Genomic DNA, 26,612 nt, shown 5'->3' with positions numbered 1-26,612 from the left:
TCACCAGAGAGCCCCAGCGACTCCCCTCCCCCCGCCCGCCCCTCGGGGGAGCGCGCCGCGGCCAGTGCGCCGGCGCAGATCCCGCCTCCTCGCTCGGCCTCGCCTCGCTGCCGCGCCGCTGAGGACCTGGTCTGGTGCGGCCCGCCCCAGCTCTGTCAGCTCGAGCAGGGCGGCGGCGGCGGAAGCATGGAGGGCGAGAGCACGTTGGCGGTGCTCTCTGGCTTTGTGCTGGGCGCGCTCGCCTTCCAGCACCTCAACACAGACTCGGACACGGTGAGCCGAGGACCGGGGCGGGATCTGGCGTCACCTCAGAAAAGGACCCGCGCGCGCGCGCGCGCGCCGTCCTGGCCGCCGCTGCCCGGGTCCCGCTCGCGGGCTCCCGCTGCCGCCGCCGTGCCGGCTCTGTGCAGTCGGGGCTGCCTTCTCCCGCTCCCGGGCGGCCCTGGAAGTGCCTCCGGGCGGTGAGCCTTTTCCAGGGTTAGCCCTCCCTCTCGCAACCAGTGTTTATTTCCGCGCCCCGCCCGGAGTGTCCCGCACGCCCGCATTTCTCTCTTTCAGTAGTCCCCCTTTTCTGGTTCGTCTTGGTTGTGAAGGAATAGAAGGTTCACATCGCGCTCTCCCGCTACCGCTCTCTGGGAAGGTTGCCGGTTAACACTTCCTAACTACCGACAGTGGTTTTCGCAGAGAACTCAATTTTCCCCTTCAGAGCAGCTACTGTGCACGTTTGTTGAAATGGAAGGCTTGTAAAGGAATGAGAAATGATGCATCCAGTGACTATTTTGGGGGGGAATCTTAGTAGATGAAGAAGACTAATTTCGTATATTGGATAGCTGACTTTTGTTTGCATTGGTGTCAAATTTATTCAGTTGTAAGGTCTGAGCTAGTTCCTTGTCGGATGCTTTCGGTTGTAATTTAAACATTTAAGATTATCCTGAAATATTAGATATTTAAATGCTTATGTCACACTTTTGCCTAGGTTCAAAACCTCTAGGTGAAGTTAAGTAGTTTTTCAAAAAAAATACAGTACCTATTTTTAAAAACTTTCATTTTTATGAAACTAAAAAACACTGTAAAACTTTGAGTCTGAGAAGTAGTGTCCTAGAGTAAGTGCGTAGTAACTTGCTAATACGGTTTAGAGAATATCATACTCAACAAAACCTAGTGATTTCTGCTAAATTTTGTGCCCGTCATTTTATAATAAAGGCTTGCCTTATCCCAAATAGTTTTTTGGCGCAGTCCTAATAAGGTTGGAATTGCTGTCTTTCATGTATGCAATTTTAAATACGCTTGTAGATTAACACCTAGCAAAGAGCAAATATATGATGATTTAAAATGTGTGTGGCTGTAGAAATTACTGTGGAATACCTTAGTGTAAACATAACCAGTGTGGGACTGTAAGTCCTCTGTAGCTTAAAGGATTAGCGCTTGCAAAGTACCGTAGTGTTAGAGAGGACTCTGTTCCTTCGATCTTTTTCCTAAAGTCCTTAAAAGGTGGTTTGATGGAGAGCTGTACTTGCATTGTCTCTTTTCCAGGGGGTTGTATAGAACGCTAGAGTAGAGTTCTGGATTGTCCCCCGTTGATTCCAGCAAAGACTCACATTGTGGAAACATTGCTTTTGTGTTCTTCTTTTAATGAAAAAAAAAACATTTTTAAAGCGTTTTTAACTAAAGAAGTTATAAAGACGGTAAAAAATTCATTGTCAAGCTCATTGGGTTTCTAAATGTGCCAAGAGAAATAAGCGAATTCTCTGAAACTCAAAGAGATCACTGCTATTGTGGCAAAATGCCTGCATTTTAAAAAGAACCAGGGCTCACAGCTCCTCTTTTATACAGCAGACTCTAATATTGAATTACAGGTCTTTGGTATTGTGCACATTCTTAATCTAAAAGTCCATCCTGTGTCATTTCATAACTCAGAAGCCTCCACTGACTCCCAGAAGCATGTGCCATTAGTCCAGACTCCTTGGCCAGTCATTCAGGAAGATCCATTATTGGTGCTGTTCATAGCAACCTAAGATTTCCTTACAGATGGGGAGGCTTCTGTTCTCAGGCTAACTGCTCTCTCCTTGTTCCTTGAACATTGTGTTCTCATTTCTGCCTTTAAGCCTTTTATACTTCCAAGAGTGCTAAAGTCACAGTGGTATTTACAATCTCTTCTACTCATGTTTTTTAACCTGGTTATGTTGCCCAGGTAAACTGGAATGCACCTAGTCTTTCTTTTGTGTGTGCTCCAGCTGGTAACACACGCTTGTACGTTTTGTAAAATTCTTGGGAAATACTGGTTAGTTAAGTGACTGAACTTGGTAATTCTATCAATGTATTCCATATACTGCTTATTTTTATCCTCATAGGAAGGTTTTCTCCTTGGGGAAGTGAAAGGTGAAGCGAAGAACAGCATAACTGATTCTCAAATGGATGATGTTGAAGTTATTTATACAATTGGTGAGTCACTTATTTCTGTGTCTTCTATTTTGATAGTTTATGCTGAAAGGGGTCAGTATAAGTTACTTTTTAAATTATTAAGAAATAGATATCAGGACTTCCCTGGTGGTCCAGCGGTTAAGACTCTGCGCTTCCACTGCAGGGGGTGCGGGTTCCATCCCTGGTTGGGGAACTAACGATCCCACATGCCGCGTGGTGCGGCCAAAAACTAAAACAAACAAACAAACACACCAGAAATAGGTATGAATTTTTAAAATCAAATTTTTAATTTCATTTGTTTATTTATTTATTTATTTTGGGCTGCGTTGGGTCTTTGTGGCTGCATGTGGGCTTTCTCTAGTTGCAGCCAGCAGGGGCTACTCTTCGTTGGTGTGCATGGGCCTCTCACTGCGGTGGCTTCTCTTGTTGTGGAGCACGGGCTCTAGGCGCGCCGGCTTCAGTAGTTGTGGCACGTGGGCTTAGTTGCTCTGCAGCATGTGGGATCTTCCCGGACCAGGGCTCGAACCCATGTGCCCTGCATTGGCAGACGGATTCTTAACCACTGCGCCACCAGGGAAGTCCCAGAAATCAAATTTTAAAGGAATATATTGCACTCATTTCTCAGTTAAAGTTATGGCTATGCCCTAGTCTAAAGCAAGAAACAATATGAGACATAGGAAGCAGATTAAGATTACTGTGGGGAAAGAAGGATGAAGTAGCTCCTGTGTATATGTGAGTGGCAGAAAGATGGTCCAGCAAAAGAAAGAACCAATAAGCAAGACCAAGAAAAAAGGTAAAACAGGTTCAACAGAAATGTAAAATGCTGCAGAAAAGTTGGAAGATGAGAACTGAAAAAACTCAGTGATTGAATAATTGGAAAACTTACATAATTTCGGAAGTGTAATGGGGAAAAAGCCAGACTGCAGAGGGTTTGAGAAGTGGGTGGTGAAGCAACTGCAGCTGGTGGCAGCTGTTCTTCCAGAAAAAAGGGAAACGGAGCTTTAAAATACATAGGGAGTTTTCTGATTCTCTAACATATGCATTTTTTTCTAAGCATATATATATTTTAAAACAAAATTGGTGGTATACTTTATAAAAAATTTGGTGTCAGGATCATTTTCTCATAGTAAATAATCCTCTAAATATTATTTCTTATAACTGCATTCTATTCTCTATGGTCTTACTCTTATGACTGTTTGTGATTTTAGTTGTCCTTTAAATAAATAAATTATAATCAGAGTTGTTTCCAGTTTTTCATTATCATAAATTATACTACAGGGAACATCTTGGTACATAAATATTCTACACCTATTATAGGTAGATTTCTGGAAATGGTGTTACAATGTCAAAGGGTATGAACATTTTTAAGGTTCTTGATCTGTATTAGCAAATTGCTTTCCAGAAAGATTATATCAGTTTATACTTGTACTTTTTGTTTGCTACTTTAAAAAGGTAAAAATGGAAGTATATATGTAAATTTAGTGTATATGTGTAAAGTAAACATATAAATTTAAACTCACTCATTAAAGTCACTTCTGTGGCAATGACTTGGTTTCATGAGTATTTTTTCACTCATTAATACTACACATAATACACACATATAAATGTCTGTGTATTTTTATATTCATAAGTGGGATCATACTATATACATGGATAAATATCTCCAAGATATCATTAGTGCAGAGTAGTATGAATGTGTTTGGTTTGTCATTCTTTCTGATGTCTTCATATTCCCATTGTGTGAATGTACCATAACGTACTTAACCAGCTATGGATGACTTTTTATTTTTTTATTAATACAAAACAATATAACAATGCACATTTTATGGTGCATATATCTTTGTGCCTTTGAGTATATCTGAAAGCAAAATTCCTAGAGGTAGGCCATTACCTTTTGGAAGAGTCATGTCATCTTAGACTCCTCTACAATATGTGAAAGTGCCAGGGTCCCCCTACCCTTATCACCATTAGGTATTATCAAATCTTTTAATCTTTGCCAACTTGATAAGTGAAAAAAAAAAACCATTGTAATTTGCATTTCTTTTCTTTTGAAGTATAGTTGATTTACAGTATTATATTAGTTTCAAGTATATAACATAGTGATTCAATATCTTTATAGATTATACTTCATTTAAAGTTATAAAATATTGACTATATTCCCTGTGCTGTACAATATATCCTTGTAGCTTATTTATTTTATGTATAGTAGGTTGTACCTTTTAATCCCCTGCCCCATCTTGCCCCTCCCCCTTTCTAATTTGCATTTTTAAATTACAAATGAGGTTAAGTGTTTATGTGTTTGACTTTTGGGGAGACCTTTTTATTTGAAAAGAACAGGCCTGTTCCATGCTTTGACTATATTTCTGCTAGGCTATTTTGCTTTTTCTTATTGATTTGTAATGCTGTAACTTAAGGAACTTAAGTCATAACTTAAGGAAATTGGCCTTTTGTCATGTGTTACACATGTTTATATTGTTTGTAATTTTATTTTCTTAATGTTTTTCTTTCTGCTCACACATGAGCTTTAAAAGCAAGCCCTTAGGAAGTCTTTTTTCCCTAATTGTAATTGGTGTGCTGCCCAAAGTATCTGACATATTTTAGGAGTTTAAATAAGCAACCATTTATCGAGCAACTCCACTGTGCTAGGAGCAGTGCTAAGCTTCAAGGTATCTGGCAAGTGCTGTAGTTGCACTCAAGTATTTGCTTAAATTATTTTAAAATGTTGGATTACTTTAAAACAGGTGGCAAGATCTACAAATTACTACATTGCTTTGGCTAATGAGATTTTCATCATTTTATTATACTGTGCCTTATCTACAGCAGGTTATGTTTGGCTGGTTATCAGTTAAAGACTGTTTCTGTTCAGAGGGATTTATCTGAGGGTAACATATATTTGCTAGAAGAAAAAATATCTGAAGAGGATGATAACTTTTCCAATTTTTTTAATAGCCTGAATTACTTTTATAGTAGTATATATATATAATAATATAATATCAATAACTTTATATACATATCAAGTTATTGAAATGGTGACTTCATGTAGTTTTCTCCTTAAAGATGGCCTTTGCATGTACAAAGATGCAAAGATGTCTGCATCCTTCAGATGTTTACTTGAAAATATTCTTCAACAGCAGTTTGATATTGGGTTTCCTCACCTAGATGAAGATTCACAGATTCTCCATAATCAAACTGATGTCTTTGATTTAGGTGACAAATGAAATTGCTAGTACTCTGGGTAGGATCTCCCCAAGGAAGAGAACATCATAGTCACAGGAATTATCTGAAATAGGTGATTACTGCTACAGTGATCCTGTAAATGCTATCTGACCAAATTTGATTGTTGACACAGGGACACATAAAGATGGGCTGCCTAGAAGAATACGTATTGTCTTGATGACTTTCTGTGTGATCATATGTGAATGTCTCACTCCTTTGACTGTTCCCTACTGAATCTTGAGGGATCTGAAAGTTTGGGATGATAGAGGAAACATCATATTCATCTTGATACTTTCATGATTTGTAATGATGTCTTGTGATAGAATTTAATCTGTTTGCACAGCACCTGCAGCAACCAGAAGTTAGATGTATTTAGATGTATTATTTCTATTGACAGAAGAATAAAACTCACCTCTTCAGAGATGTTGGACTTTTTTTCTTTAGTCTACAATTAACATTGACATATCCTTTATGAAAGAACCAGTTGGAATAACAAAAGATAATTCCCTTAGCAGCTGTTTTTTATCAGTTGGGTAAAATTACAGCATAACCATTTCAGAACTCAGTGACTATAGCAAATGTGACTTAATCTTTTGTGTGGCCATCACTAAACCTATTTAGAAGGAGTATAGCATTCTATCAGTAGTTATGAGTGAGGTTCTGGGTTTGAATTTTGCCTCCACCACTGGCTTGGGTGAGCCACTTAATCTCTCTGCCTGTTACCTCATCTTTAAAGTGGAAGGAGTGATAACATCTGTCTCATAGGTTTGTGGGGAGGAATAAACGAGATAATGGTGAAGTACATCCTGGCATGAAGTGCTCAATATATGTTATTCAAATGATACTTAATGTGATCATAACTAAAAATTCTTTTTTTCCAGACATTCAGAAGTACATTCCATGCTATCAGCTTTTTAGGTGAGTAGTAAGAGCAAGTGAATGATCCATTGTGAAAATTATTCTCTGCAAGTGAATTTTTGAAACTAACAAAGTATCTTAGTTATAGCTGGTGGTACAGATTAAAATGAAAAGACTTTTTTTAAGTACCTGAAATTCACCTGTTCATTTTAACCCTAATAGTTCTTTCTCTGTATTTATCTGCTTCCTTTAGCTGGTCTTCACTGCCTCTCCCAGGTACCAGTTTACCTTGAGGATTGCTTTTCCTTCTCCCACCCAGTCACCTCATCACATATTATAAACTCAGCAACACGTTCTCATACATCAACAGCAGCCCTTTTTTCTTTTTATTCCAGTTTATTTTATCATCTGTTTCTTCACTTATATTTTTTAATGTTACCTTTTGTCTATTAACTGGTTAGGTTCTTTATCTAACCTGCTTCCTATTACTTTTCCAGGGTGGAAACTTGTACTCATAGTCCTACAGATAGTAGTAGTACTCTTAGCCCTGATAGTCTATGATATTGTTAAAAACCTTTTATTGAGGTATTTACATAGAAAGTACATAAATCAATGATGTTTCATAAAGCAAACAACTGTAACCATAAACAACATGGTGTAGTTTTGGTGAAATAGCTTTATGATTTATATAACCATACGTGAAAAATCAGCATTACTGTCTTACAGTCACACTGTATGTACCATTTCTAAGGTTGTGTAAGAGTTGCCATGGAACATAGTGTTTAGGTGAGAAACACCATTGGTAGGTGTGACAGAAGGCTTAGTGTGGTCTTAAACTGCTGTACCAGAAAGGGGCACAGCTCCTATATTGCCTAATAGACAACGCATATAAAAAATATCTTTTGAATGAGGGACTCTTGGTGGAGACTCATAAAAAGTACTTTCTTGAGGGACTCTGGGCCAGCAATGGATTAAGGAGGGAAAGTAAAAAAAAAGAAAAAGGTGATTCAGTACCTTCTGGCAATTACCTTAAATAATTAGACCAACTTAATAGATTCTTAGAGCCGAGGAAGCCATCTGATCCAGTGATGAGAAACCCATACCTAGGCCTTTTATTTATTTATGTATTTATTTATTTATTTATTGGCTGCGTTGGGTCTTCGTTGCTGCACATGGGCTTTCTCTAGTTGCGGTGAGTGAGGGCTACTCTTCATTGTAGTGCGTGGGCTTCTCACTGCGGCAGCTTCTCTTGTTGCGGAGCACGGGCTCTGGGCACGCGGGCTTCAGTAGTTGTGGCACATGGGCTCAGTAGTTGTGGTGAGTGGCCTCTAGGGTGCACAGGCTCAGTAGTTGTGGCATGCGGGCTCAGTAGTTGTGGCACACGGGCTTCAGTAGTTGTGGCTCACGGGCTCTAGAGTGCAGGCTCAGTAGTGTGGTGCACGGGCTTAGTTGCTCCGCGGCATGTGGGATCTTCCCGGACCAGGGATCGAACCTGTGTCCCCTGCACTGTCAGGTGGATTCTTAACTACTGCACCACTAGGGAAGCCCTTTAGCCTTTTAGATTTACAAAATTAGGGGATGGGGGGAAGAACTGGTTAGTGGTAGGGAAAAACTAGAATAATCCGGATTTCTTGAGCTCTCATCCAACAGCTATGCTGTTTCTTTCTTGTTTTAAATCAGGGGTCCCCAACCCCTGGGCCCCGGACTGGTACCGGTGAGCCACGGGTGAGTGAACAGAGCTTCATCTGCCACTCCCCATCGCTCGCACCTGAACCATCATCCCCCACCCCCAGCCGTGGAAAAACCGTCTTCCAAGAAACCCATCCCTGGCACCAAAAAGGTTGGGGGCAACTTTTTAAATGACATAGAAGGAACATGTTAAAAACAAAGTCTTCTGATACCATACTTCATGGAGTCTGAGCTGGATAAGCTTTAATAACCAGTTTTATGTTTCTGATATAGAGGGTGGCAGAGTACAGCCCCATGGCCTGTTTTTATATGGACCTCTGTGAATAGTTAATATATTTTTTAAGAGTTAAAAGAAAGAACAGTGGAGGAATATGTAACAGAGACTGTCCAGCAAAGCCTAAGATATTTACTATCTGGCCCTTTATAGAAAAAGTTTGTCAATCCTGCTCTGATACATTGTTTGCAAAGTTTTCCACTGAAATACACCATTTCCCTTACCTCAGAAATCTAGGGGGAATCTGGAAAACAGCCCACTGAAGCCTAAAACTTAGTCACTTAAAAAAATTGCACAGTTTAACATGAATTCTACTGTACAGTATATCTATTTCTACAAAAAAAAAACTGTCCCCCTTCCCAGAAGCTTCACATAAAAATCAGTGCTTGCACAGAAGATGTACACTTTTATCCTGTTGTTTTATACACCCTGGTGTATTGCATTATGTCCCAGTTTGAGGAGCTCAGGAGTGGACCATCCTAGAGAAACACAGGAATAAACTCTTGTATTTAGATTTTTCATGTTGGAATAAATAGGTAAGGTGGAAGGATCTGTTCGATGAGCTGAATTATCCCCCTTCGGTAGGTGGAACACTTTGTAAGTTAAAAAGAAAAAAGATGTTGCCTATTAGGATATGTTTTTTACAGTTTTATGTAACTAAATTTTTTCAATGTGTAGATTAGAATTACCAGTAAAAACCTATTACAATGAATAGTATTTGTCAAAGATTTTGCATAATAGATATTACATCATAGAAAAGAATATTGTTGATCTTGATGAATGTTAAAAAGAGGAGAATATTATTTGCCATCCCTGGAGGGGAAAGAAAGCCGAAAGTAAATGCTTTAGAGTCTTTTAGAAATATTTTTCAATTCTCCCTAAATCTTTGACATTCCAACTACAGAACAGAGGTCACTAAACTAAACCAATAACTATCCTCCACCCCACCAGCCCCCCAAAACAAAAAACAACCAACTCCTAAAGCACTTCTCTTAATTTAAGGATAGCTTTTGGAGGGCTTCCCTGGTGGTGCAGTGGTTGAGAATCCGCTTGCCAGTGCAGCGGACACGGGTTCGAGCCCTGGTCCGGGAAGATCCCACATGCCGCGGAGCAGCTAAGCCCATGAGCCACAACTACTGAGCCTGCGCTCTAGAGCCCACGAGCCACAACTACTGAGCCCACATGCCAAAACTACTGAAGCCCGCGCGCCTAGAGCCCATGCTTCACAACAAGAGAAGCCACCACAATGAGAAGCCCGCGCACCGCAACGAAGAGTAGCCCCCACTCTCGCCACAACTAGAGAAAGACCGCGTGCAGCAATGAAGACTCAACGCAGCCAGAAACAATAAATAAAATAAATAAATTTATAAAAGAAAAGAATAGCTTTGGGAATTAGCAATGAATAAATTGTCTTTTTGTTATTGTGCTGCTTCATTACTCACATTACATTCTATTGTATGTATCATTATTGTAAAAAAAAGTTTTAATGAATAAATTGTGAACTAGCTATGTGAACTTACAAATACCTGTATTTAATGGAGAGTTTGTTTTGTTATAGGTTAAAAAAAAATGTGGTACGCAAACTTACCCTTTAAAGTTCCTCCACTCCTTTTCCTTTTTCATTGCTTATGGACTGCATATTTCTACCACTTTAAGTCTGTTAACTTGAGAACTTTCTCTCCTATTTAATTTAGAACTTCATCTAACAGGCAAGTAAGTATATGGATTTTGGTTGGGTAGTTGGGCTAGGAGTAACTACAATTAAAAGTGCTAATAAAATCATTCATATTTTTAGCTTATTTGAAATGCCTTTAATTTTGGCTTTTACAGCTTTTATAATTCTTCTGGTGAAGTAAGTGAGCGAGCACTGAAGAAAATATTATCAAGTGTCAAAAAGGTATTCCCTGATTTACCTTTCGTTTTTCGTATTATGTGTATTATTTTCAGCTCGTAAAAACATGTAATACTTTGACAGAACTTTTTTCGGGCCTCTCACTGTTGTGGCCTCTCCTGTTGTGGAGCACAGGCTCCGGACGTGCAGGCCCAGCGGCCATGGCTCGTGGGCCCAGCCGCTCTGCGGCATGTAGGATCTTCCCAGACCGCAGCACAAACCTGTGTCCCCTGCATCGGTAGGCGGACTCTCAACCACTGCGCCACCAGGGAAGCCCCTTTGACAGAACTTTTAAGCAGCATTTGTCTTCACAATGTCCTATGTAAAGCAAGTGAGGAAGGGCTTGTTCTTTCCAGAAATTCACAGGGGTTTCCCTAAAAGCAAAACTAGTCATTAAAAATCTTCATCTTGTTCTCGTCCTCTTGACTATTCTGATTTACATTGGTCTCATCCTCTTTTACATTCTAACCATACCCCTTCCCAGTACCATGTACTCTAGGACTTAATCCATTGCTGTTCTTTTACTTAGCTACAAGTTACTATTTTTCCTAGTGCAGGGATAATTTCCTATACAGCACCTAATTTGGATCCTCTGTAGCCCACTTGGTGTTCAGTTAAAACTTGCTGAATGATCAAAATAGATTTTTTTTCCAAATACATTTTTTCTTGGTACTTTTTTCCTCTTAAAACTTTTTGAGGGACTTCCCTGGTGGCGCGGTGGTTAAGAATCTGCCTGCCAATTCAGGGGACACGGGTTCGAGCCCTGGCCTGGGAAGATCCCACATGCCGCGGAACAACTAAGCCCGTGCGCCACAACTACTGAGCCTGTGCTCTAGAGCCCGCAAGCCACAACTACTGAGCCCGTGTGCTGCAACTACTGAAGCCTGCGTGCCTAGAGCCCGTGCTCCACAACAAGAGAAGCCACTGCAATGAGAAGCTCGCGCACCCTAACAAAGAGTAGCCCCCACTCTCCGCAACTAGAGAAAGCCCACACGCAGCAACGAAGACCCAATGCAGCCAAAGATAAATAAATAATACTAACATTTGTTTAGCATGTTAATAGTTTACAAAACCCTTTAATATGATCTTAATCTTGGAACCAACTCTGTGGGATAGGTGATAACATTCCCTTATAAATTTCAATCAAAAGCTATTGGGTTCATTTTACTTACTTAGCAAACCAAGTATCCATACAGGAAGTTAACTAGTTTTCATTGGTGTTTTCTTCATTTAAATTTTGACTAAGGGTTAAAAATGTTAAGACAGTAAATGCCATGAGAGAAACTAGAGGAAGTTAAGAGTTTATTTTCTTTAATCTATATTGAATAAAATTGTAGCCTGGTAACTGAATGGAAAGTAATTTAACTGCAAGTCAGTTTGCATGCTTTATAAAAGGTAAAGTGTATTCTTAAGTGTACGTTTTATTTAATATAGGCCCCAAATCTTGGTAAATATTAAGAAAGCCTTTTTTTTTTTTTTTTTTTGGCTGCCTTGGGTCTTCATTGCTGCGCACGGGCTTTCTCTAGTTGAGGCGAGCGGAGGCTACTCTTCGTTGCGGTGCGTGGGCTTCTCATTGCGGTGGCTTCTCTTGTTGAGGAGCATGGGCTCTAGGTGCATAGTCTTCACTATTTGTGGCACATGGGCTCAGTAGTTGTGGCTCCCGGGCTCTAAAGCGTAGGCTCAGTAGTTGTGGTGCACGGGCTTAGTTGCTTTGCAGCATGTGGGATCTTCCTGGACCAGGGCTCGAACCCGTCCCCTGCATTGGCAGGCAGATTCCCAACCACTGCGCCAGCAGGGAAGTCCCAAGAAAGCCATTTTTAAGGTTGCCAGTTTTACTGCTTGATTATGACAGTAAGATACATAATAACTGTAACCATTAAGGTATACACCTGATGTTTTTCTGTATTTTCTTTCAGGATGTAGTTGGTTGGTATAAATTCCGACGTCATTCAGACCAGATCATGACATTCAGAGAGAGACTGCTTCACAAAAACTTACAGCAGCATCTTTCAAGCCAGGAACTTGTTTTTCTGTTATTAACACCGAGTATAATAACAGAAAGCTGCTCTACTCATCGGCTGGAGCATGCCTTATATATACCTCAGAAAGGGTAAATGTTGCCCAGTCACTGGCTGTTTTCAGCTAACAGAAAAATGTACTCAATATTTTTATTGTACTTTTTATGGCTTACCAACTATTTTCATATATTGTTGCATTAGATTGTCACAATAACCCTTTTTAGCCTTTCTTACCGTCAGTTCTTTATATGGGAAAATGAAGGTCAGATAAGGAAATTAGAAGCCCAGTATGGAATGATGACTTGTGTTTCTGGCACTGAGGATTTGCTCTTATTTACCATAAAGTGGAAAAAATATGCATGCTTTAGGTATTGGTTGCTAAGGAATATAATGTAGAACTGAAGCCTGCATACCTGAGCAGCTTTCCTCTAACCTCTGCCAGGAAGCAGGGTGGTTCTTGATGATCCACCAAAATGAGTTAATAAGACTCCCCACAGGTTATATAGACAACATTTTCATGGAGTATGAGAATGAAGTTAAAAGAGTACCAAGGAAGAGTAGTTTTATCATTCACGGAAGATAGGATGAATCGCAACAATACTGCCTTTATTTTTACATGTGGTGATCAGTTAAAATAACCATTAAAGTATTTTTTCACAGTTATCTTACACTGCACATTTCACAGTTTTTAAAAGCTATTTGCCTCAAGTCAGTAAATTCTGTCATGGATAAGTAGTAAGGAATGGGGTTTTGTTTTTTAATTTTGTAGGGGAAAGGTAGTCTATATACTAATAAGTAGATGCTAATCTTTCACTTTATTTTAAATTTATTTTTAAAAATTTTATTTCTTCAGACTTTTTCATAGGATACCTTTAGTGGTGGCCAATTTGGGCATGTCTGAACAACTGGGTTATAAAACTGTATCTGATTCCTGTATGTCCACTGGTTTTAGTCGAGCAGTAAAAACACACAGGTGAGATTCCTCAACTGCTTCCCCACTAAACTTAACTCCTATTCATTTTTGAAGTTATTTTTTTTTATTACACAAGAATAAAAATGAAAGGAAAACTGACTAATGACCACATTACTCAAGTAAACCAGACTTTTAATTTCTCATTATTTCCTTCTAGCACCTGTCCATTTATAAAATACAAAAGAGAGGGGCATTGTTGTATAGCCTACATATTTTAACATATTTATTCTAAAAATAAGGAGCTAGCCTCAAAATAATAATTTTCTAAGGCAGCAGTTCAGATTAAAGGCAAGAAATTAGATTGGATATGAAATAAAGACAAGAAATGAGGCTTTAGCCAAGACTTACTCACACTGTAGACTGCTGAGCTGTAACTTTTCTGTGGGCAATAAGGGAATAATTGATGTCAGAAATAACAACACTGGTACTATAGGATACTTACTAAGTGTAAACTTTATGAGAATAATGGACTAGATTTTATTTATTTTTCTGTTCCCACAGTGCTTAACAGTGTCTTATAGAAATTGAATACCACATTTCATTGATACTAAGACACAGTTTTACTTTTATCTCAAATTGGGATTTTTACAAAACATGCCTTAGAATTGTTTTCTTTTTTCTTCGTGGTATATAAAATAATGTTGCCTCTTTCAATCAATGATGACTTAAACTCGGTAAAATAATTGACTGATCCTATTGCCAAGAAAGAACCACCCCCCCTTCAGTCTTTATCTGTTTTCACTTAACCTCTTTTTTGAGTCCTGGAAATAGTACTTAGGAGGCTAAAAAGTTTGCTGAAGTGAAGATAGATAACTAGGTTTTCTGGTTGGTTTTACTTATTCTGTAAATAAGCAGGTTGACAAAATTACGGTCCCTACAAAGCCAGTAAAAAGAATCATCTGTTGTTCCTCAACTACGAATAAATTTTTCATTGTATCATTAAATGAGTTCTGTACATTTGCCTGAGGAAATGGTAATATTTTACAGCTCTGAATTTTTTAAAGAAGATGGATCTTTAAAGGAGGTACATAAGATAAATGAACTGTATGCTTCTTTACAAGAGGAATTAAAGGTAAGTTAAAAAACATTTAAAGATCACCTATAGAGTTCATATCGCATTGCTCACTGAATATATGTTTATGGATAACTTGACAGTTGATTAGACATAAATTTTTGTATTAGTTTAGCTTCAGTAACAAAGGCCTCCATCTTGGTGGGCTATGGAAACAAAAGTTTTGTCTCACCCACATTATATCTTGGCTGCAGCTCTGCTCCTGTTTTAAATGTCATGTTCATTCTAGGATCCAGCCCATCTGTGGGACATGCTCTTCTCATGACAAAGGGAAAAGAGCAAGAAAGCTGGTGGAAATTCACAACAGCTCTTAGAACTTCTGCTCAGAGCTGGCCTGTCACTTCCACTCACATTTCATTGGCCAGAGGATGTCATGGCAATAGGCAGGGATATATAACCCTTTTACAGGATAAACAAGGGAGCAAATATTTGGGAACAAAAAAGTCTACCACAGTACTAAGTTCTACCTCGTTGTGTCCATTCAGGTCCCTTGAGGGGAAGGAGCAAGAGTGGCAGGGAGACTTGCAATGTAAGTTTGACACCTGAGGAAGGAGACAGGGAAAGGAGAATGATTGGGTAGGAAGAGCTTTAGACTGCAAGGCCTGAAAAATTTTAGCCAGGCTGATGGAGAGTCTTTGAGCAAAGGCATCCTACAGGAATAGAATTATACTGATATCCTCACTGTGCTCAGTCGGTGGCTAAGAGCAGCCTAGGGGAAGCATGACCTAAGCACAAGCACAGTAGTGGACCCAAAAAGATGGCACCTGGAACTGTCAGTCAACTCTGCTTCCTGCAAATGGAGATCTGAGTAGTATATTCCATGGCCACCATACTCACCAATAGAGCACACTAAGAGAAATGGGGTTAATGCATTTTACACACTGATAATATTGCACATTGTTTTTTAATATGATAATACAGGAATTTTAGGAAATAGGAAAACATCCAGAATCCTACCATTGTAACTTAACTCTTTGCACTTTCCGATTTTCTCCAGTTTCCCCCTAATGTATACATGCTTTTACATTGTTGACAGTGATGGGGACATAGAAATTTGTGTTATGATTTTTATTTGATGTACCATTAAACACTTTCCACATTTTAGTTCTTTTTAATAGCAGTGTATTTCTTAGAGCAGTATATTAGAACTCTAATGTGAAAAGTACCAACTCGGGGACTTTCCTGGTGGCACAGTGGTTAAGAATGTGACTGCCAGTACAGGGGACACGGGTTCGAGTCCTGGTCCAGGAAGATCCCACATGCCGCAGAGCAAATAAGCCTGTGTACCACAACTACTGAGCCTGCACTCTAGAGCCCGTGAGCCACTAGTTAGCCTGCGTGTCACAACTACTGAAGCCTGCACACCTAGAGCCTGTGCTCCACAACAAGAGAAGCCACTGCAACAAGAAGCTTGCACACCGCAACAAAGAGTAGCCCCTGCTCGCCGCAACTAGAGAAAGCCTGCACGCAGTAATGAAGACCCAACGCAGCCCAAAATAAATTAACATAAAAAAAAAAGTACCGGGCTTCCCTGGTGGCGCAGTGGTTGAGAATCTGCCTGCTAATGCAGGGGACACGGGTTCGAGCCTTGGTATGGGAAGATCCCACATGCCACGGAGCAACTAGGCCCGTGAGCCACAACTACTGAGCCTGCGCATCTGGAGCCTGTGCTCTGCAACAAGAGTCCGCCATAGTGAGAGGCGCCTGCGCACCGCGATGAAGAGTGGCCCCCGCTTGCCACAACTAGAGAAAGCCCTCGCACAGAAACGAAGACCCAACACAGCAAAAATAAATAAATTATATTAATAAACTCCTACCCCCAACATCAAAAAAAAAAAAAAAGTACCAACTTGAGCTAAATTAGGGAACGTAGAGGTATGTGAGAGGAACTGTAGGCAGAAGGCCACTGAGCTCTAAGAAGGAATTGGAACCGGGAGCTTGAATGCCATCAGAACTTTCTCTCCTGGAAGTTCCCTGGTGGTCTAGTGGTTCGGATTTGGCGCTTTCACTGCCATGACCAGGGTTCAATCCCTGGTCAGGGAACTGAGATCCCACAAGCCGCACCGAGTGGCCAAAAAACAAACTCTGTGTCTGCCTGTTGGTTTCCTTCGTAGTGTTTACAGATCTTGCTGTTTATTCACCCACTGGCTGACCAAAGAGCTAACCTATAGCTTCTGCATTTAATCTATTCAAGAGATTAGGATTTGCCAATTGGCTACTGTAATTATCTCTGCTTGGGTCAGCTAGGGTGAAAGTTGGTGAAAGGGTTACTGGTGAATTCATACGGCAGGATGAACAAGTTCATGAGAAATAGGCTGGGCAGATGTGCCATGAAGTATCCACTAAAACTGGCTCTAACAACCCATTACACTATAATTGGAAATTACTTTTGATTTGACACTATTCTAAGAAACATCATCTTATATAAATTTTTGTTACTGATTCAAGATATATTCCCAAAATGAAATCACTGAGTCAAAGGGTATGAGTACTTAAAAACTGATGACACATAAGGCCATTCTCCTTTTCAAAAGTAGTTTTACAGGAATTAAAATCTTCAGTAGTTTTCTTTTGTAATAGTGAAAGTCACTTTGTTATTGGCAGTTTCTTAAATGTTTGCAATAAGTATGCATCTCAAAATAGTATTTTTTGTTTTGAAGCAGTTAAATATTTTTGTTTTTTATTTCTGTGTATTATCTAGGAAATAACTTGAATGATAAAACTTTGTATAAATAGAAAGTTAATATATCTGGAAAGCATTTTGTAACCTATGAAGCACCACACAAATGCTTGTTGGTGAGTTCCTCCAGAAAATAGCAAAATAAAATAAAATTTTTATAAAGGGAAATATTTGATGTTATACACATGGAGGATTTTATATTATTTGTGAACCTAGACTGTAGTATACAATTGGAACTTTATCTATGCTCTTAAATTACTTTATTTTCCAGAGTATATGCAATAAAGTAGAACACAGTGAGAGAGCAGTAGAGAAACTACTAAAGGATGTAAACAGATTAAAACGAGAAATTAAAAGAAGAAAGCAAGCACACATTCAAGCAACACGTAAGTAAAAAGTTCACGTCACTACTTTCTGTGCTTTGAAGAAAATTTCTCATTGGAATTATGGATGAGCTGGTTGCACTAACTGGTCAATCTGTTCACCTTAGGATCAAAAATAACTTTCATTAATACTCTTAAATCCCACTAACAGAGAACATGGTACTACTATAGATATACTACCTTGATGTTAAAAAAATATAACAACTTAAATTTTCTCTGAGGATATTGTGGCGTATAAATTTGAAATTATCATTTTTCTTAATTTAGATAATTTGATGATTCTTTAAAGTCTCTGACTTTACTAACAAATAGATAACTATAAAAGCTTTGTAGTGTAGATACTGTATGTTGAAATATTTGTTTGTTTCTTTAGGAGAGAAGAATGTCCAGAAAGACCCTCCGGAGAACATTTTTCTTTGTCAAGCTTTACAGACCTTTTTTCCCCATTGTGAATTTCTTCATTCATGTGTTATCTCCTTGAAAAATAGACATATTTCTAAAAGTAGTTGTAATACCAACCACCATCTCAATGTGGTAGACAACCTGACCCTGATGGTGGAATATACTGACATTCCTGAAGCTAGTCCAGCTGGTAGTGCGCTGCAAATGATTAAGCGTAAAGCTTCAGGTACAGGTGGTGGATGGCAATTCAAGAAGTCACGGCTGTTAGATATACAGAACAAACCATCTAAAACAGATACTGATAGTAGTAACCAAGAAAAGGCATCCACAGTGAGCAGCCCAGAAACAGATGAAGAGATTGAGAAAATGAACGGTTCTGGTGAATATCCACAGTCTCCTACCTTTTGATTCTTTTAGGCCGAAAGATTTTTCATCAGATGAAGGGTAAAGCCAAACACACCTATTGTTTTTACTATGTTCAGCTCTTTGCAGTAACACATAGGTAAGCTCTAGTTTATTTATTTTATAAAGTACTTTAAATTGAGTCAGTTCAGAATTTGAGTACAGAACAAAGCCTGGTAATGCAATATGTTTGGGATCAGCAGTTGGTTAGTTAGGTGAAAAGGCCAGTTAAGTGGGACTCAAATGATACATAAATAAGGTGTCTATCGGAGATTTCACTTTAACATAAAGCAGAAGTGTACATTCGTCCAACTTTTGTTGTAGGGCCAGGAACTTTTTTACGAATGTATTGGAGTTCCTATGTAAATCAAACCCACTGCTTACCCTATATAATCCTCAATTTTAGTTTCTTTAAAGAAACTTGCCAAGCAACCTAAGTACAAAATGCTACTAGGTTTTTTTCATTTTCCATTGCCAATCTTATTTGTCCTAACCACACCTAATTTGACAACTATTTTTTTTTAAAAGCTAGTTATCTTTATCAAGTCTTCTCAGAGCATTTACTTGGTTTTCACTGCAACTGTAACTTTCTTTTTAATGCTCATATTCATCACTACAAAAATACAACTGATAAGGTCTGGGAACAAAATAGCTGACTCTTGGTAACGTAGAACTCAACAGGTTAAGAGTCACGGGCTTCCATGTGATTTTTAAGGAGGATGTAAAGCCCCTGTTTAATCCAGTGAGTTGGTTAAGTGGAGGTTGGTTAAGGGAGCTTTTACTGTTTGTTTTTTCTATTTGTGCTTTCCATAACAGAATTTCCCATGAAGCATACACATCACATGATGCCTTCATGCTTTACTCACTGGGTGAAATGCTGAACCCACATGTTGACCACTGCTCTTCCATCACTTATTTCCTAAATGATAGAGCAAATTCATAGCTAGTATCAAAAACTATCATCTTTTATCTATGTGTTAACATGCATTAGTTACCATGGGGTGTTTATGAAGCCCACATAATACCAGGGATGATTTGTGCAAATAATGAGTTGCTGTTGGGATTGCTTTACTAGTTACATAAGAAGCACAGGGCAGGAGAGGAAATGGGGTTCATTCTGAACCCTAATTTTAAAATAATTAAGTTTGATGTCCCAACTTTCAGGGTACTCAATGAAAAGGAGGAAAAGAATCCTTGTAGGACATTTTTTTCTTAGTTATTCTCCATCTTTTGGCGGTCAGTTTGTATCACTGGAGTAAGAGAAGATGATACAACAGATTGCCTATGGATCGGTTTATTTACAGGACACTACCAGTTCATGATAGACTAGTCCAGGAGTAAATGTTAGGTCCTGTGACAGACAGCAGCACCACTGTTCATCCCCACATAACATCTCTACATAGGGAAGAACCATAGTCCTAGCCAGGCATAATTATTCACTTGTTAGAAAATCTTCCTTAGCAATTTCAAATCCACACCCTATCATGTGGGATTTGTACATTATATAAGCATTCCACTTTCCCGCACCCATATCCCTACAATACTATTTACAACACAGAATCTGGGCCTAAAGTAAAATTCCAATACAAGTCATCCCTTCCATGTTTAACATCTCATTATCAGTGGTATGCTGTATGAGCTATTTGGGGGCCAGATATAAGTGAAAATCCCATAGTACCTTTTTTTTAATTCATATGTATGTAAAATGTAACAAGTATTAACATTTTAAATAATCTGATTTACTTAACATTCTGATATGGAGAGGAAACTTCACTCTTGAAACACTTTTTCCTCATATAATTTCAAATTATGAAGAATTAAAAACATAATACTTCGTAGCTTGATAAGATTTAGCCTATCAGTTCTCTACTCAAAGGTTATTAAATCTTACAGTTTGAGCCAATATTACCACCACACAACTGTAAAATAAATTTATTGATGATAACTTTATAGAATTTACTCCCTGTATTTGATGTTACAAACTTTAGGGTCTTTGAGATATGCAGGATCCTTGTATGTAACTGGCATAAACCCTGTAAAGAGATAATGAAAGTTCTTCACAAAAGATAATAAGCAAAATTTTGGTTAGCATAATTCAGTTTTTCAGATGCTCTTACCCATTATTTGAGCTCTCTTAATTGCTTTTGTGATTTCTTTTTGTTTCTTCCCACAAAGACCTATAAAAGAAATTGCTTTCTTATTCATAAAAAAATGCCAGTAATCAAAATGCATAACAATTGTCTATGTCATGGAAGGATTGGAAAACCTGTAAAGAGCCAGATAGTAACTATCTTAGGCTTTGTGGGCCATACAGTCTCTGTCATCATTACTCAATTCTGCTGTTGTAGCTCAGACACTATGGAAACGAAGCTATTTACAAAAACAAGTGGCAGATCCGATTTGGCCTATAGGCAATAGGCCCCTGGTTTAAATAATAGCCTGGGGATGATTATAGTATACTCCCAAACAGCAAAGTAATTTTTTTAAGCCCAAGTTTTCTACATGTTGTCAGCCTACAGTTAACTGAGTATAAGAAGACATGCGAAATAATTATCCTTTGGCCTAAGAAGAGGCTTTCTCAAACTACCCATAGTATCTGGTGTCATAGTAATTTGTAGCACTATTTGAAAATCTGCCAGTTTCCTTAAATAACAGAAGTAGCTTTATATAAGCCTTACCTACATTTAAGTTGCTATAATATATAGAAAACAAAATACCTGTTATGTGCCTTCCATAAATGCATCCAGTAAATGGAGAAATAAACTGGGATAAAAGCTGTTTTGAGTTATATTTGAAAAGGAAAAAAATTTACATTAATACACTTGTTATTCAATCTTGAATGGTAAATTTAAAAAAAACCTTATGCCACACCTTCAAGTTATGTAAAGGTTTATTAATACATTTCAGACAAACTTCAAAAATATGAATAAAAACACTGAATTATGTTAATTCTATTAATAGGTCATCTTTTTAAATAACTAAAGTAACCACTAAAGTTGACATCTCTTATCCAGTGTGTCAAAAAAGTCTATACAACAGATTCATGATCATATTCTTTGAGTGCTAAAGCTGCTCTCTTGACGTTTCCACAGATAACTTTTCTCAAATACTGTTGCTTTTATAACAAGGTACAAAACATTTCATCTATCATGATAGGCTGTCACATAATATCAGACTACAATGAGGTCTTCAAGATGCACAGGTACATCAGGCCGTTTGCTGTTATTTATGTTTTATTAATTTAAATTCTTTAGCACTTTCTATGTACCAGGCATCATTCTAGGCACTATGCATAATCCTAATATGTTGCATTTTAAAATTCCTTGGGTTTTCTCCCACCAAGGCAGCTATCACTTCATACTACTGTCAGTATACTTAGCTCCAGCACCATTCTCTCCCCTAAATTTGCCACTTTTAATTTGCTGAGTGCTCGACAACAGAGAAAATTACATTTGAAATAGCGATATTGGTGGTGAGGTACAGAGATCAACTTCACCAGAGGAGCTTTTCCCAAACTACTGAACTACAACTGAGAATCACTGCCACAGCGAGCTACTGTAAAGACATTTTGGGCAAAGAAAAAAGAGGAATGCTAAGCTGAATTAACAGTAAATGAGGGACAGCCAAGGGGCTCTTATTTGAATAAAACAGAGATCCTTGTATCGATACATAGAAGTATAACGAGATCTGAAATTATGAAGTTGCTAAACAGTCACCCTACACAAAGCCTGTTATAAAAACTGACTTCTCTGTTGTATTAATAAAGGAGCCAAAATCCCAAAATCAAGTATCATAGTGAAGTAAAACCAGATCTCACCTGTACATTCTTATAATCTACACGTTTTCCACACAAGATACATTTTTTCAGAGGCTCCTTATAAGGATTTTCCATTGGAACAGGCTAAAGGAAAAAAATATATGGTAATATAGTTTGTGTTGACTTTGAATCGAAAAAACTTAAAATCTTAGGTTACCACATTTAAATCTCTCCAAGGGATTAGTTGTACCTTTCTTACTGTGAAAGAGAACACAACAGCTAGGCTTGTAAAGGAAAAATCGAGTATTTCAGAAAAAGATTCACCATTTTAAAGGTTTCAGTGTACTCAAACATATTTTGTGCAAGTGTCTTGTTTAAGTTTGGCTAAGGAGGAATTAAGTCATGGAGGAGGATTCTGAGATAAAATACAATCTTTGGAGGAAAAAAGGGCTTATGGGAGGGGGAAAAAAATTCAATTCTTCAATAAATGATTCTCTCCTCAAATGCTTTGTCCAGACTGTAGGTGACTAAAAATTCTCAGATTTAAGTCAAGAAAAACTTAAGCACAACAGATACCATATGCAATTCTTAAATTATAATCCCTGAATCCACCCCATATTTCTCTAGATGTTTTATCGCTATTTTTCTTGTAAAAGGACAATGCAGGACTTCCCTGGTGGCGCAGTGGTTAAGAATCCGCCTGCCAATGCAGGGGACACGGGTTCGAGCCCTGGTCCAGGAAAGATCCCACATGCCGCGGAGCAACTAAGCCTGTGCACCACAACTACTGAGCCTGCACTCTAGAGCCTGTGAGCCACAACTACTGAGCCCGTGTGCCACAACTACTGAAGCCCGCGTGCCTAGAGCCCGTGCTCCGCAACAAGAGAAACCACCTAAATGAGAAGCCCACACACCGCAACAAAGAGTAGACCCCGCTTGCAGCAACTACAGAAAGCCTGCGTGCAACAACACCAAAAAAAGCCAACGCAGTCAAAAATAATAAATTAAGATAAAAAAAGACAAGGCTTAGTGTAATACTATCAGGTTCTTTGACTACAATTTTATGGCCCCAGACTGTTTTGTAAGTTTGTGTCAGCCTTTTTCGTTTTTCTTTTTCACTACTGCCTCTAATGCTTCTATCACAAGGCCTCCCTCCTAAAATCAGTTTAGGTGTCTCCAGTATACAGATTCTTAATGTAGAAATGGCTATGAAGTCCCTGAACCGCTGTAGTTGTATGCAAAATTTCAAATAAATGGGACTGTGTGCCTTTTTCTGGGAGAGCCCATAGCTTTCATTAGTCTTAGTGGGTTTAATGACCTAAAGAGGAGCTCTAGTAATTTCCTTTACTCTCTTGACTATGGTGTGAATTACATGACCGAGATGGACGCTCAGAGGGACCAGAGGGGTTTTTCTGTTTTTTTCCAACTCCTCAAATGTTCTTAATCCAATTTACATTCAGCTTACCTGTAGTGACTGTGTTCCTTCTCTACACTGTGCAAAGTGCTTCATATGGTCTGATTAGTGTCAGATTATCTTTGCATGTAGCAAGAAAACCTATACTGCCCAAGTCCAATGATAGTACTTGAAACCCATAAAAATACATCTACAGTTTAGAAGAGACTGTACTTAATGTCCTGGTATAAAACTTTAATTTTGATCCCGCATTTATTAAAGCAGCTGCCACCCAGCCAAAGTGATGAATAGGAGGAAGACAGAATTGAATTTGAAATGAGGAAGAGAGCCAAGGTATATGTAAACTTTGTACAATCCCTTTGTTAGGTTTTCTGCAATTACTGCATGCACCAAAACTACCTTTTTTTTTTTTTTTTTGCGGTACGCGGGCCTCTCACTGTTGTGGCCTCTCCTGTTGCAGAGCACAGGCTCCGGACGCGCAGGCTCAGCGGCCATGGCTCACGGGCCCAGCCGCTCTGCGGCATGTGGGATCTTCCCGGACCAGGGCACGAACCCGTGTCCCCTGCTTCGGCAGGCGGACTCTCAACCACTGCGCCACCAGGGAAGCCCCAAAACTACCTTTTTAAATTCCCAAAGCACATATCTAGGAAGCAAAATATGGTGTTACAGAAGCCATGCTTCTTGCTAGGAATCTAGGGATTCTCTTACTTCAAAGTTCACTTAAGTAACTACTCAATAAATTATAATTTTCCAACTCAGACTAATGATTATCATCTTAATTGTTGTCCTTCAGCTGAACTCTATTCAAATAGCAAAGACATAAGAACTTGGTCGTATTTGCAAATGCTTTATTAAAAGTAAGAAAAAAATTCTTACCAGGTCCTCATTGCTGGTTACCTGTTTATATTGTGAACAACTTCTCCACAGCACTGCAATTAAACAGAAACAGCAACGAGCTAATTATTTTTGTTAGCTGAGCAGGTAAGGAAAGATTTTGCTTCTGTGGAGGCGAGATGAATTAAGGGACGTAGCAGAAAAGAAAGGTTTTATATTCATTATACTAACAAGGTTAAATATAGGTTAAAAGTCTTCAGATTTGAGGCAGAGTTAGACTTAGGATAAATGTGCTTTCTGGGGCTTTGGGAAAAGGGCATATATATTCCCACCCATACAACCTCCCACCTGTTGCGGAAATTTATATTCCCTTCTCTCCATGGGTAGAGACAGATTTTAATGCAAACTGAAAGGCATTGTCATACCAAAGGGAAAATGAAAAGATTCTTTACAAAGAAGCACAAAGTAGATAAAAGTGCAGAAATGATAGATTCCAGGGCCCATGTCACAATTTCGCCCAGATCTGGGCCCTCAGACATCTGGAATTCGCTGCTAGGTGACTGAAAATGCTCCTTACCAAGTCTACCCGAAGATCTTGGGCAAGTCCCTGCCTCTTTTTAAGAATCACCCCATCACACTCCTCGTACGTTTTTTTGTTTTTTTTTTTTTAAAAGTACTGGGCTGTATTTCACGCCCTCTTCAGCTTTAAAATAGTAGTCACGGGCCATTACAGATTCCCATTTACCTTGGAGAAAACTGCTTAGACACCGGAGACCTTTAGCTAACAGTGACGACTCCACCGACCTAATTAGGGCTAAGCCAAACGGCTGCCATGCTATAAAGGAGCCTAGGATATGGAGACTTTACCTGCATGAGCCCCAGAATCTGTGAGGCAGACAGCAGCCGTTACGAAGTGCGTTAACGTTCTCCTAACTAGCCCACTGCAAAGGGCTACCATAGCTGCCATGGTTCGTTGCTCCTCCTCTTCCTTTCCTTTTTCCAAATCGTCTGGACAAGTCACTTCCGGTATGCTTCCCCTGTTGGCCCAAGTACTCGGTTCAAAGGTTCCGAAGGCGAACGTAAGGAATCCAAGGAAAGAGCAGGTGGGGATTTCTATGCACCTGCGCAGTACCTTCCCGTTCTCCTCCTCTCCCTCTTGCCGCGCCGCAAGATTGGACGAAGAGAGGGCGGGCTCCTACGTCTGTGCTTCCGCTTCCGGTCCCAAAGCCCTGACAATTGGTTTGTGACCCTTCCCAAAGGTGGATAGAGAGGCGAGCGCAGTTTCCGCCTGTTGTTACCTTGCCCCTGTTGCTGCGCTCACCCCTTCACTGGGGTTTGGCGGCTGGGTCACGCGGAACGACGTTCGGGCAGGGCCCCCAGCCCCTGCCATGGATGAAGGTTGTTCCCGCATCCGCCGGCGGGTGTCGGTCCGCAAAAGGAACCGTCCTAGCTTGGAGAGCCTTTTTGCCGCCCCCACCGCGGCCGAGCTTAAGCCCGGCGATGAGGAGAAGGAGGACGAGGACGAGGAGACGGTGGCTGGGAGCCGGCGGCGAAAAACCATGGACGTGCAGCCGGTCGAGGTACAGCCCCGTCACCTCTCAAATTCCCCTGAGTTCCATGTTCCATTTCCCACCTGTGGGGTGATGACACAAATCCAGGTCTCCCACTGCGCATGCTCACTGAAAGAGGCGTGGGAGACCAGCTGAAGAAGGCGTGTTTGGAACGCCAAAAAGTTTGGCAGTTCCTTTCCCAGGTGCAAACAATTGACCAATTATCTACTAACCTTCGTGTGCTTACCTCGTCTTTGTTATCGCTGTTAATCCTCACCTGTGAGGTGTTGCACTGTTAGCCCCATTTTTATATAGATATGAAACCCCGAGACAGAAGTTGTACATGTAGCAAGTAAGTGGCAGGACCGAGACGCAAACCTAGACTTCCAAGTTTCTGCTGCTCCTTGTACTAAAAATCTACCATTTACTGCAGACCTATTATGTGCTGGGTACTTTGTTAAACTTACGTTATCTAGATTTTACAACAGAAATCTGGCCCTGGGAAGTTAAGAAACTACACTTCCTACTCTAAATCTTGGGTTCTTAATCACTCCCCTATATTGCTACCTCCAAATTCCATCTCCTCTGTTTATAGACCATACCAAGTCAGACACTCCCTTTCAATTTCAGATTTCTAAGAACAATCTCCTTGGAGTGTCCAGTGGTACAAGCATGATTTTATTACAGGCCAGTCTCTGCAGATTGGAGTATCGGAGGTGAAACGGTACTGCGGTTATCAGAAACTTCTAGTGAGATGGAAATGGTACTGCGGTTATCA

At 39.5% G+C, this 26,612-nt stretch overlaps 3 protein-coding genes across 9 annotated transcripts in view; 2 read left to right on the top strand and 1 right to left on the bottom strand.

Moving 5' to 3' along the window:
• Positions 1-106: 106 nt before the first annotated feature.
• Positions 107-23,184, top strand: ABRAXAS1 (abraxas 1, BRCA1 A complex subunit). 2 transcript variants are annotated; one of them, XR_014015206.1, is made up of 10 exons: positions 107-273; positions 2,352-2,442; positions 6,519-6,555; positions 10,289-10,355; positions 12,266-12,459; positions 13,221-13,340; positions 14,328-14,412; positions 17,364-17,478; positions 17,849-18,379; positions 22,693-23,184. XR_014015206.1 is itself a non-coding variant. In XM_081225914.1 (9 exons), the coding sequence occupies exons 1-9, from the start codon at positions 187-189 to the stop codon at positions 18,283-18,285; spliced, it is 1,233 nt and encodes a 410-aa protein (XP_081082040.1). In that variant the 5' UTR covers positions 107-186; the 3' UTR covers positions 18,286-20,068. The 2 variants fall into 2 exon arrangements, 1 of the variants encoding a protein (XP_081082040.1); XM_081225914.1 differs by lacking the exon at positions 22,693-23,184 and having other exon boundaries at positions 17,849-20,068.
• On the bottom strand, positions 20,195-25,539 carry MRPS18C (mitochondrial ribosomal protein S18C). Of its 3 annotated transcripts, none has more exons than XM_081225930.1 (7): positions 25,417-25,539; positions 25,152-25,321; positions 24,327-24,379; positions 22,097-22,180; positions 20,997-21,054; positions 20,397-20,456; positions 20,195-20,312 (listed from the first exon to the last, which is right to left on the bottom strand). In XM_081225930.1, exons 2-7 carry the CDS (start codon positions 25,249-25,251, stop codon positions 20,236-20,238), a joined length of 432 nt encoding a protein of 143 aa, XP_081082056.1. In that variant the 5' UTR covers positions 25,252-25,321; positions 25,417-25,539; the 3' UTR covers positions 20,195-20,235. The 3 variants fall into 3 exon arrangements, with proteins under 3 accessions (XP_081082056.1, XP_081082054.1, XP_081082055.1); XM_081225928.1 differs by having other exon boundaries at positions 25,406-25,474; XM_081225929.1 differs by lacking the exons at positions 20,997-21,054; positions 25,417-25,539 and having other exon boundaries at positions 25,152-25,353.
• The window catches only part of HELQ (helicase, POLQ like), a 53,790-nt gene continuing 52,680 nt past the window's right edge, over positions 25,503-26,612 (top strand). For all 4 annotated transcript variants that reach the window (XR_014015200.1, XM_081225883.1, XM_081225884.1 and 1 more), the window contains exon 1: positions 25,503-25,864. Coding sequence is in view for 3 of the 4 variants with exons in the window: in XM_081225883.1 (XP_081082009.1) it covers positions 25,673-25,864 (192 nt within the window). In the remaining variant the exon portion in view is untranslated. The remainder of the gene's footprint in view (positions 25,865-26,612) is intronic.

This window comes from Mesoplodon bidens, assembly GCF_964165515.1.
Source record: "Mesoplodon bidens genome assembly, chromosome: 1".
Lineage (NCBI taxonomy): Eukaryota > Metazoa > Chordata > Mammalia > Artiodactyla > Ziphiidae > Mesoplodon > Mesoplodon bidens.
The sequence above is the reverse complement of the archived record's forward strand: the minus strand, read 5'-3'. Positions and strand labels throughout refer to the sequence as shown.

Excerpts from the sequence above, each read along its gene's own strand:
- MRPS18C (XM_081225930.1), bottom strand. The coding sequence starts at position 25,251 with ATGGCAGCTATGGTAGCCCTTTGCAGTGGGCTAGTTAGGAGAACGTTA. Across the intron at positions 22,181-24,326 it reads TAACCAGCAATGAGGACCTG|CCTGTTCCAATGGAAAATCC; the intron begins GTAAGAATTTTT and ends TTTTTCCTTTAG. Across the intron at positions 21,055-22,096 it reads TAGATTATAAGAATGTACAG|CTTTTATCCCAGTTTATTTC; the intron begins GTGAGATCTGGT and ends AACTCAAAACAG.
- ABRAXAS1 (XM_081225914.1), top strand. The coding sequence starts at position 187 with ATGGAGGGCGAGAGCACGTTGGCGGTGCTCTCTGGCTTTGTGCTGGGC. Across the intron at positions 6,556-10,288 it reads CCATGCTATCAGCTTTTTAG|CTTTTATAATTCTTCTGGTG; the intron begins GTGAGTAGTAAG and ends TGGCTTTTACAG. Across the intron at positions 10,356-12,265 it reads TATTATCAAGTGTCAAAAAG|GATGTAGTTGGTTGGTATAA; the intron begins GTATTCCCTGAT and ends ATTTTCTTTCAG.